Genomic DNA, 12,250 nt, shown 5'->3' on the forward strand with positions numbered 1-12,250 from the left:
AGTGAATAGCTTGATGAACCAGTCTGTAATTGTTTCGGTTGCAAAAATGTGTGTGTGTATATATATAATACAATTTAATATAATTGAAGTACGTAACTAGGATCTTGTAGATTTTTTGGAACAGTTGACGTAAAAAAACAATTGTTCTAAAGAATCTACAAGATCCTAGTTACATACTTCAATTATATTAAATTGTATTATTTATGTATATACGAGGACGGTTTGAAAAGTTCTCAGAATCACCGCTAGATGTCAGTGCTAGAGCAACGAGGTTCCCGCGCAATAATCACACATCCTTTGTGAGTGAACACGTGGCGCGTCAGTGCTCTAGCTGCAGGAGTGTGGTAGTGACAACTCTTTGTTGTTGTTGTTGTTGTTGTTGTTGTTCCCACGTAGTGATTTGTGACAATGAAAAAAACTGAGATTCGAGCAGTGATTAAATACTTTGTAAAGAAAGGTATGAAAGCAAAGGAAATTCATGCAGACTTTCAGAACACACTGGGAGACTCTGCTCCTTCATTTTCAACTGTTGCCAAGTGGACCAGCAAGTTTAAATTTGGTAGGGAGAGCTTGGATGATCCGCGTAGTGGACGGCCAGAAAGTGTTACGACCCCAGAATTTATCGCAAAAGTGCACAAAATGGTCATGGAGGATCATCGACTGAAAGTGCGGGAGATTGCTGAAGCTGTAGGGATGTCTTCTGAATGGGTATATTATATTTTAACTGAAGAATTCGGTATGAAAAAATTATCCGCAAGATGGGTGCCGCGGCTCTTGACATTGGACAATAAACGTACCAGATTGGAAATGTCCGAACAAAGTCCGGCCCGTTTTCAGTGCAACCAACAAGATTTTTTGCGCCGGTTTGTGACTAGAGATGAAACTTGGGTTCACTACTATACCCCAGAGACAAAACAGCAGTCAAAGCAATGGAAACATGCTGATTCATCAACACCACAGAAAGCAAAGGCAGTGCGTTCGGCCGGAAAGGTCATGGCCTCAGTTTTCTGGGATGCAAAAGGCATTCTGCTGATAGATTATCTTCCTACTGGCCAAACAATTACGAGGCAATACTATGCAAACCTCCTAGACCAACTACAGGAAAAGATACGCGAAACAAGGCCTGGTTTGGCAACGAAAAAGGTCATCTTTCATCAGGACAACGCTCTGCCGCACACAAGTGTTATTGCCATGGCAAAACTTCATGAACTGGGGTACAAATTGTTGCCACATCCACCTTATTCACCTGATTTGGCACCATCAGACTTTCATCTATTCCCCAAGCTGAAAATTTTCCTTGATGGACGGAGATTTTCTACACAAGGGAAGAACTGACAGCCGAATTGGAGAGGTATTTTGCAGGCCTGGAGGAATCTCATTTTCGAGATGGGATCAAGGCACTGGAACATCACTGGACCAAATGCATTAGTCTACAGGGAGACTATGTTGAAAAATAAAAGCAGTTCCATCGAGGTAAGATACTTAATTCTAGTACATTCCGAGAACTTTTCAAACCACCTATGTATACACACACATTTTCACAACCGAAACAATTACAGACTGGTTCATCAAGCTATTCACTGTGTTCCGTCGGCATTTGAAAGCACAGTGCCGGACATTGAGTGTGTTGCGCTGATCTTCAGGAGCTAGCAATACGCTTCAATCAAGCGACTTGTCTTTGACTTCTACACACAATTTTGGGACTTCATATTTATTAAATTATGTTGTGACCTCACGCCTGATAATATATGCATGCTGGCTCATTTAACTTTTCACCTCTTCTGGTAAACATTATGAGACAGTGCTGAACTTTGCGTATGTTGTGCTACTATTCAGAAGATCGCGCCTTACTTTTTGTAAGTGACTGACCTTCTACTTCTTCTAGATTTTACAATTTAAAATTGCACAGTGCCAATCCCCATTAACTTATTTTGCCTCTTCAACTGTTTTTGTGTAAGACTCACTCTTTAATTTCTTATTTACCTATGTATTGCTTTTGCATTTTATTCGGCTGATGATAACCCATATAATTAAATATAATTAAATAGAAATATAACACTACATTTCTTATTTATTTGTATTGAATAGGTTGAACTATATTATTTCTTATTTCAATTTAATTGTGATATAGTTCAATATGGAACATCATGAAATTTTTATCTTTAAATGGTACTGGTGTCTCGTGAAATTAAAAAACCTTCAAGAAGCATTCAATAAACTTACATCATGGGCTACACACAATGGATTGCAACTAAATGAGAAGAAAACAGTGACAATGACTTTCAGGAAAGGTGGCAAGCCAGCAGCCAGTGATATAATATAATACAGACGAGAACCACTAACAGTTGTCTCACAGTTTAAGTATCTTGGATTAACAGTACAGACAAACGGAAACACGTTCAGCTACCACATCAAGGAAAACGTGGCAATTGCCATATCTGCCATGAACAGCATTCAGAATATACAGAAAATTTCATTGGAAGTGTTTAAGTGAAAGATCTCACTGATATTAACCTACAACCTGACACTAATCTGGAAACAACTGCAAAAAAAAAAAGACATCAAAGATATTGAAAAGGTAAAAGCTAGATTTCTGAAAAAAGCATTGGGAGTCTCTAAGTTTACCCCATCACACTTGGTCTACCTGCTTGCCAGAGAACCCTTCTATATTGAAGATCTAAGGCTTGAATTATCATTGTCCACGTCAGGAGCATACCAGAGCCTATTAAAGGAACTTCAGGACAAAAGGGAAGATATATGGCTAGATTTCTTCTCCACAGACGCGATGATCAACAGGGAATGGATAACGTCTATGAACCGAGGCTCACCATGACTTGCTTTGCGGTCCACTGTTTCCACTACAAAATCTGCAAGAGAGATACCTACCATGATCCAAGTGAACTGTACCAGTGTAAACTCTGTGGCGACCAATGTGATAGATACCATGTGATAAAATGCAAAAGCAGACAAATCTCACGGACAAAATTATCTAATAGTTAAGTGCTATATAAACTATAAAACTATACATTGACCACTATGGCTATAACTGTATTATTGTATGGCCATTGGCTGCATTAAATATTATTATTATTAAAAAGCTGTACATTGGTATCTTACGTACCAAAGAAGAATAAGGCTGTGTTGGCAATATCAACTATGCATGAAAACATGGCAATCGATCCAGATACAGGTGATGAGCGAAAACCCTTGATCTTTACTTCCTACAATGAAACCAAGTACGGCGTGGACGTTCTGGACAAAAGTGCCGTCAATATTACACTGCGAGAAACTCAAGAACATGGCCACTAACAATCTTCTTTCATATTCTGAATGTAGGAGTAAATGCTCTTGTAATCTATAAAACAAATAAAAAAATCGGCTTTGTGAGCCGCTGTGATTTTTTGAAACAAATGGCCTTCGCCCTGATTAGACCACAAATTGAACATTGTATCAGTTTGGAGACGATACCACAGGAAATAAAGCCAAGAGGAAGGATCCTGCTGAAACTGGACAGGGAAGAAGTTCCACCTCAACCAGCATCCCGAGGAGTGACTGAGAAAGGAACGTGCTACCTCTGCAAAAGAGCCAGGAAAAAGACTTCAAGGAAAAAGTGTGTGAAGTGTCATGGGTGGGTGGGTGTGTGCAGATCATATGAGAAATGTTTGTACAAGGTGGAATGAATAAGCTGAAGTTTATAAAGTTTCAACATTCTGTTAGTGTTCTTTATGCTTCACTGAAAAAAATGAAAACCTACAACCTGTTTTCCAGTCATTGACCGGGTCAGGAATGAAATGAATGAATCATATATAGGCTATTAGTACGATGGGGTCGCCACTCCCAAAGTGATATTTATTAATGACTGATAGATGCTATGAAATGAGAATGGAGAGTGTTGCTGGAATGAAAGATGACAGGGAAAACCGGAGTACCCGGAGAAAAACCTGTCCCGCCTCCGCTTTGTCCAGCACAAATCTCACATGGAGTGATCGGGATTTGAATCACGGTATCCAGCGGTGAGAGGCCGACGCGCTGCCGTCTGAGCCACGGAGGCTCTTATGCTTCACTAATATGGAAAATTAGGTATGTACTTTAATTTTTTTATAGTACGAAACCAATTTGTATTTTCAAACTAGAAAGTAATAACAACATTTAATTTTTATAGTTTGTCATTTATAACATAAAACATATACAAATTTTTGTAACATTCATAACAGAACATATCAAACTTATACATGTTTTTGTTTGATTTATCATAATTGAATCGTGCAGTCGAGTAAGGAACTAAGTCAGATTTTGCTACTTTTCAGGAGAGCAAAAAAACTGATTTTCTTCGACACGCTTCAGTGAATAGTTCCCATTATTGTATATAATATTTAGATCAGTGATAGATATGTAATGAAGGTAACAGGAAAATGTTCAAGAAAAATTTATAAATTTTATGACCGTTTAAACTTTTTTGACTTAGTTCCTTTCTCCAATAATACCGAAAAAAATTTGGAGTTTGGGAATAAATCTCTCATACAAACTACACCAACCTTTGTTATATATTAAACATAGCTTAATGCAATACATAAGCACTGTTTACAGTTTATCCAACAGAAAAAAACAGGGAAAACAAATACAAATGACCTTGAAGCGCCAAATAACTACCGTATTACAACCGAGACTACTAACCTAAGGGGAATTCATTGGCTGCGAAATAATGTCCAAATAAAATGCCAAAGCATCCTCATTCGCAACATATTTCAACAGTTTACGCAAGTCCTTTATTTTCTCAGCTTTTATTGGAACCCCACCCTCTGGATATGCTGCCATTGGTTGGAAGGAAAATGTGCAAAAGTTACCTTTCCCAAGATGAAACGTATGTTTCACAATGCTGTTTATGAAGGGAAGTGCTACAATAACTCCTGGTTTCTCTGCCCTATATCTGTATTCTTTAAACGAAGAAGGAGAAAATGCAATCTTTCCAGCACGAGGAGTATTCTTTGTCGATGTTTCAGCTGATACAGTCACTTTTTTAAAAAACTCAGGCCACCACTTGTCAAAATTAAATACTGCACTTGAGTCTACTAACTTAACTGTAACATTTGCTTTGCTGTTTACAATAATTGCCATTTACTCTTCGATAGTATAAACTCTGTCTACTTTTTAAATGTTTTTCTTAAATAGCCCAAAGTCCCTGTCGCATGGTAGGAATGAATGACCCCTCTCGGGAAAGTACTGTCTAATCTCCTTAAATCGATTTGAAGCTGCCAGGCCTAGCATTAGTCTTATGACCGTATGGTTCTTATTTTGGCCTGGAGAACCATCAGAGAAAACGTGTAACTGGTCAACATTTTCTGACACAAATTCGTCTATATAATCTTTCAGGAAAGAAGCAACTTCATTCGCACCCTTCTTTCCTTGGCCTTCATGATACATATACACAACACACTTGTCCGTTGCAAGATCATGAATACAAAACACATTCACCCACAACTGTCTCGTGTAAAACATTTCTTGCACCGGTATATGTGGCAGGGGCAGATTTTGCATAAAGTCAAAGGCAAGGCCTGTCACTTTGTCATTTGTTCTGCATAGTGTTGCAACTTCTTTCAAAGACCTGTAGAATTTCCTGCTTCTTCTTTTATGAACATCATATTCAGCCTGAGCTGCACGCTTTGCTGATTCACAAATATGTGGACTCCTAAGTTTAGCTGTGAACTCCTCACACTTGCTGCAGACATCGATCTGTGGTCGTCCGAATCGGTAGTTGTAATTCTCAACAAAATAAGTCCTGTAGAAGCTGTACTTGACTCCACACTCCGGGTATTTTGTGACAAACATGTTGTACATTTCTTTAATAGTTAAGCGGGCATCTAGTAATGCACTTCTTTCCCTCCGTAATGAGTCCGTTTCAGAGGGAATGATTGAATATGATCGGATATCAGTTTAGTGACATCTTCCGGTATCTTTCTGGTATTTGGATTGGTTCCTCTCTTGTCCCTGGGAATTTCTCCATGAAGAAGAAGCATTGTGATACGGAATACTCTTTTCTGAGTGACGGCATGCATGCTCATAAAAGCTGAACGGCATACCTTCTTTCTATTGTTGCCATCCATAACAAAGTAAGTGAAACTTGCTGCTCGCTGCTTTGAATTTTCATTCCTCGGTCTTCTGGTCTTAATTTCATTCTTCTCGATGAGGCGCTGCAAGTGTAAATCTTGTGCATCCTTACTAGGAAGTTGAAGAAACTTGGAAAGAATGGACATGCGAGCCTCTTCGTTTATAATCTCAAAGCACTTCTTTCTGCATCTAGAAGAATAACATATTATTAATACTAAGTATAAATCTGTACCATACGTATTGTTATCTAAAACAAGAGTAGAAAGTTTGGTTGCATGTTAGAATATTATTTACTAAACAATCCCTAGTAATACTTCTCAAGCTCCTTACTTACCTGCAGTCAGAACCAGTTTCTTTGCCTTCCACAACTCTCCCACGTTTATTCACATATGCCAGTCCTCTGAGTCTTGCGTGTTTCAGAACACTATGTTTATGGCCCTCAGGCTGTGCCTTCCTTTTCGGAGTCATATTCTCAAACGTAATACATAGATCACTTTGTCATCCACCGAGATACAAACTGAAATACTGTACACTATAACCCACCATGTACCGTACGATTTCTGTTTCCCTCCAGTGTGTTGTCCTTTGTGTTGTACCAACGCCGTAAATTGAAATATCCCCTGTTATACCTACATCGCATGCAACGTGCGGCAAAGAATGGAACTAAGTCATGAATAGCAAGTGGTGAAGAAACGCACTAAGTCATTGACTTAGTGCGTTTCTTCACAATATGCCTGATGTCCATCCACAGTTTCTCCCACAAGGAGAAGGCTGACTTATTTCTTTCCTTTACCAAACGATAGGGCTTGGATATGTGCGGTAAATGAGGCAATAAAATGAAAATGGTCGATTTTGACTTAGTTCCTTACTCGACTGCACGATTCAATTGTATATTTCCTACTTAATATTTTGTAGAATACACATTTTCTTAAATTAAAAATGTGTTTAATATATTCCTACCTAATCCAAAACAAAAAATCATGATCGCTAAATATACATTTCATAGGGTAAAATGGCAAAACAAAGTGGAGGACAAAATAAAAAGTAAACCTCAAACGCAGCTGAAAAAGAGTATAAAAAGAAAAACTTTGCCACCTTCCCCTATAATAATGGAAATATTTATCAGATCACTAACATTTTCAAGAGACTTAATTTAAATATAACCTTTCATACCAGTAATAATAACCAACGTCTAATATTTTATCACCAAAGTGTTGCGAGTAGTGGATATTTAAATTCGGGGATATATAAAACTAAGTGTGTTGACTGTGCCATTTCTTATATTGGGCAAACAGGACAAAATTTCCTAGAGAGATACCAGGAACATGTAAATGGTGAAAAATATAAGAGATATTCGGCCATGAGCTTACACATGACCGAATATACGCATAGTTTTACGACAATAGAAAGAGACTTAACTACTGTATTTTGCAAACTTTAAATAAGGGTAAATTGATGAATATTTTAGAAAACATTTATATTGAGATTGATCAAAAACAAAACCCTAGTCAAATGAAATAACCAATAATATAAATATACTTTTGGAAGAGGTTTCCAACCTAGATTTATGTAGGAAGGCCATCAAAAAGGACCCGGAGAAACATCCTGTACGTTTCCCTGCCGTTGGCTTCACTCTCCACGACATTTCCCCTACTTTCTCCTCTTTTGCCTCATGCTTCTCTCACAGCATACACATACACACTCAGTCAGCTGACGGCACGGCGCAAGGGAAGAAGTAAACATAGTGGGACCGGCTGGGAGGTAAGTATTTTCATTGTTCCTTATACTCTTCACCACTGTATATTTAATGGTTTTTTATTTATTTTGTTTCTTAAAACAAACATTTCATTTCTTTCATTACAGACTCCCTTCAACATCTTACAACTTTAAAACAAAAATCAACCTCAACTTTGGTTATTTTTTTAGGAGTTTCCCCCAATCATTGTATTTTAAAATTTTATATTTTAAGTCTATCCTTCAAGATACTAAAAGTACATACTTCTCCAGCTTTTGAAAAAAAAAGAAGATCCCTTACATCAAATTTTACCTCAAACTCGAACCCTGACTTGGGGTTTTAACCCAACATGAAGGAACATTTTATCTTATTATCATCACCATCATCAAAAGTGTTTTCTATTTCGTTTATGCCTATTTTTATATATTTTTTAGCTGAAGATGTTCCATATTAAGAATGAAACATGTACTTTTTAATATTGAAATTTGATTTTAAGTAGGATTATGTTACATAAATACATAAGTATTGGAAGGCAGGATTCTCCATTCAACTTAACCTTAGCTGTATCTAAACAAGTCACAAACGACGTCATAAAGACGCACGGACAGCAACCGCAGAACCTGGGCTTGTACAATGCTTTTCTTTCAGCCAGTAATGAATTCATATGTATTAACCTGAATTATATTCTCAACTTACAGCGTTTGCCTCGTTCATAGCTCAAGAGTCTATGTTTACAAAGATCTTTGAGCAATTTGTGAACTCCACCATGTCTCAGGTTGGCAATAGAAGCTGCCAACGATGCAGGCACAAGTTCGTGGTTCTTCATTCCCATTTCAATCTGCAAAGAAAAACTTGTTTGAGTTTGCCAGTTTTAAAAATAAAACAACTAACACTTGTGCATTCACATAGTTACAATTTGCAACTCACTGCTTTTAGAGTTAATTTTTAATTAACTTTAAAGAGACTACAGTATTTCTTTTAATACACCATTACTATAGGATATTCTAGAGAGGATGTCAAACAAAATGTTCAATATAAGTAATGGAAAGAAACAAACAAGTGACAAACCAAGAATACAGAAAAATAAGAACATGAAAAGTAACACACAAAAGGATAACTGGAAAATACCACATTAAAACTGTTCACAAAAATCCTCAACAAGAAACTTCTAGTAATGACCGATCATTATACAGTAAACGAGAATGCCAATTCGGCTTCAGGAAAGAGAGAAGTACCCTTCAAGCAGTTGCAAACCAGCAAAAAGGGAAGTGCTAAGACACTGCAGAGGAAAGTACTACAAGGTCTTTGTAGATTTCAAAGAAGCTTGTGACCCAATAAACAGGGAAATACTGATGGGAAAACAAAAGAATGATTGGGAATGACCACCCTATAACGAGAATACTGTTCTGGCATATAATCACGTCCAAATAAATAATATCACAACCTCAAGGAAAATCACTCAAACAAATGGCATGCTGCAGGCAGATCCAATCAGCCCTACACTGTTCAATATCTACACAGCAGAAGTCATGGAAATAAAAACAGCAGAATCGAAGGCAACTGTAATCTTAAATGTAGACGGCATGGTAATGTGCTCTAAAAGCAAGACTGAAGTACAAGTAACAAATGACGAACTCAAGAAATGGGCTAGGGATAATGACCTCACGGTCGACCAGGACAAGACTGTACAGATGACCTTCAAGAAGAGGGAGAAAACTGTAGCTGGAGATACAATTTTTAAAAATTATTTAACAAATCATCAAAGTTACTTATTATTTAATATGTCCACCCTTGACTTTAATTAATATTTTCACTTGTCTATGTAAAGTTTTGTCTTAATTGGATGTAAAATATTATAGTACTGACTAGGAGGATATCAACATAATTTTGTACAATTTTGTAAGAAGTTCAACCGTCAATATCAATCTAACAAGAGATTCATAGTCTATAATTTCCACTCGTTTTGGTATAGAGTCAGAGTTAGGCCTACTTACATATTTCCCTTATTTCTTGGTCACAAAACCACACATTCACTACAGCACAAAACATCTTTTCCTTGGTAATGCAGTCTATTTTCCTCATCCATTTCTTGATAACTGTCCAAAGATTTTCCATAGGATTAAATTCGTTCAAGTAAAATCACTCAAACAAATAGCGTGCTGCAGGCAGACCCAATCAGCCCTTGTTCAATATCTACATTTAGCATTAAGAATTTCATTCTTCAGGTTCCGTATTGAATCAAGATTCACAATAGAGAAATGGGAAAGTTAATATCCACCTTTTCAATACAATATATTACGTGAAGGTTTACATTTAAAACATCACGTTTATTTACATTTGGTACCGGTTTCGACAATGTTTGATGTCATCATCAGCCAGGACAACTATACAAAGATATATTACATTGATCGTGACTCCTACAGTAATATTACATTAATAGTATTGAATATAAACATGAATATAATTAAAAGTATATATATATATATATATATATATATAAGCTGACAGTCAGTGCAATAAAAGATTGTTTTTATAAGGTGAACACCTTAGTATTTTAGTTAATGGCAGAAGTCACGAAAATAATAAAAACAGTTAGTTCGTAAATTGTACGAATAGGATTAATGTCCGATGAATTTCCAGGCCAGTCCAAACACAAAGTCTTTGACTTTTTTCAATACATGGAAAGTGGCAAAGTCTTGCTGGAAAATGACTTTTCCAATGTTCAGTTCCTCAGCCAATCTCTTCAGTTCTGGGGCAGATTTTCTCACTAAAATTGGGATGTACTTGTCGCTGTTCAGCATTGCATCAACAGGAACCAAACATTTAAGGCAGTGAATATAGCAACAAGCATGACGATGCTTGCTGTTTTAAGGGGCCTAACATCGAAGGTCATCGGCCCTGCAGTGAATATAAAACAGCCCCAAAACATAATCTTTTGTGGAAACCTTACTATATGTCTGATGTACTCTGGCGAGATTTTCTCATTATTGCTTCTCCTTACATGGGAGATGTTATAACCTTGCAATTCAAAATGACTCATCACCGAATAGGACCCTTCACCACTCTTCTTGTGTCCATTTCTGAGATTTTCTTGCCCATTACAATCTCATTTTCTTCATGGGACACGTTAACAGCTGTTTTCTGATAGGACTTCGAGCTTTCCTTCCAGCTTCTAAAAGCCGCCTACGCACTGTTGAAGCATCAATGTTTACTCCTGCATGATTCAAATCTTAAAATAATTAGAAACTATTATTTTTCGGGATTAATTTTTGTTGTTCTGATGAGATAGGCATCATCTTTCCTCGGGGTTTTCCGTTTTCAGCAACAGTGCTCTTTCGTTTAAGGTGAAATGGACCCAGTCTCATTTTTCCTTCCAATTATATTACAAACATAAACCCAAATGTACATTACATTCAGCTGATATTTGTCTCCGAGTCATACCACTAAATTTGTGGAGGGTTATAATCTTACTTCTCTTCTTTGGTGTGGTATCCATTATGACTGATTAACCCGCCAGTACTTGTGGGAATGAGCGCTGCGCTCACTTTAATTTTCAACAGCTTATAACTCTAACCTAGTGGAAATTGGGAAGCCAGGCTCTCGTCTACCTTCCTTTCTGAGTATCCCCTTTGACGTATACAGGAAACCGGAAATGTGAGTGCTTCCCAGAAGCTTTGATTTCAATTGTGGCGCAGATGTGAATGGAAGTGAGCTCAGCACTCACCCTCGAGGATCCGTGTAACTTTTCGTGCATGTGTGAAGTAGTGCGAGTCTGAGTGCCGAGTGATGTTTTATTAACATATTGAGTATGGAACGTGAAGAACACATTCGGAAGTGGATGTTAGAGGAATCTGATGATGAAATTTTAGACTCTCCGCTGATAGTAGACAATGATAGTGAAGATTCAGAGGGAGAGATTGAAAACTGATCATGACACTAGCAGTGAAGTAGCCACTGACGATTCTCATTTCGATGAGCAAATCGGGCCTCATTATGTTGGTAAGGACAACGTCACGGTGTGGAACATTCATCCCCCTCCACACAACAGGTGAAGGAGCAAGAAGAATATTGTCATTCATCCGCCAGGTGTGAAAACACGTGCTCAGCACGCAGCGACAGTTCTCCAGTCGTGGGACATCCTAATGATGTGATTGCTGAAATAGTGAACCACACAAACATTCGTTTGCAGAAGTTCAGACAAAATTGCACTCGTGAGCGTGACGTCTTGGACACAAATGTGAACAAGATAAAAGCCCTGAATGGTTTGTTATACTTAGCAGGAGTTATGAAATCATATCAAAATATCCGAGACTTACGGGCAACTGATATGACAGCACCGGAGTATTTTCGCCTGGTAATGAGTTACAACAGATTTTATTTGCTTCTTAGTGCCCTGAGGTTTGATAAAAT

The 12,250-nt window shown here is 37.5% G+C and overlaps 1 protein-coding gene across 1 annotated transcript in view; it reads right to left on the minus strand.

Annotated features, from left to right (window-relative positions):
- The window catches only part of RIOK2 (RIO kinase 2), a 96,146-nt gene that overhangs the window by 71,890 nt on the left and 12,006 nt on the right, over positions 1-12,250 (minus strand). The window contains exon 2 of the mRNA XM_067138403.2: positions 8,537-8,678. Within this exon, the coding sequence (XP_066994504.2) occupies positions 8,537-8,678 (142 nt within the window). The remainder of the gene's footprint in view (positions 1-8,536; positions 8,679-12,250) is intronic.

Source organism: Anabrus simplex, chromosome 1, assembly GCF_040414725.1.
Source record: "Anabrus simplex isolate iqAnaSimp1 chromosome 1, ASM4041472v1, whole genome shotgun sequence".
Classification (NCBI taxonomy): Eukaryota; Metazoa; Arthropoda; class Insecta; order Orthoptera; family Tettigoniidae; genus Anabrus; species Anabrus simplex.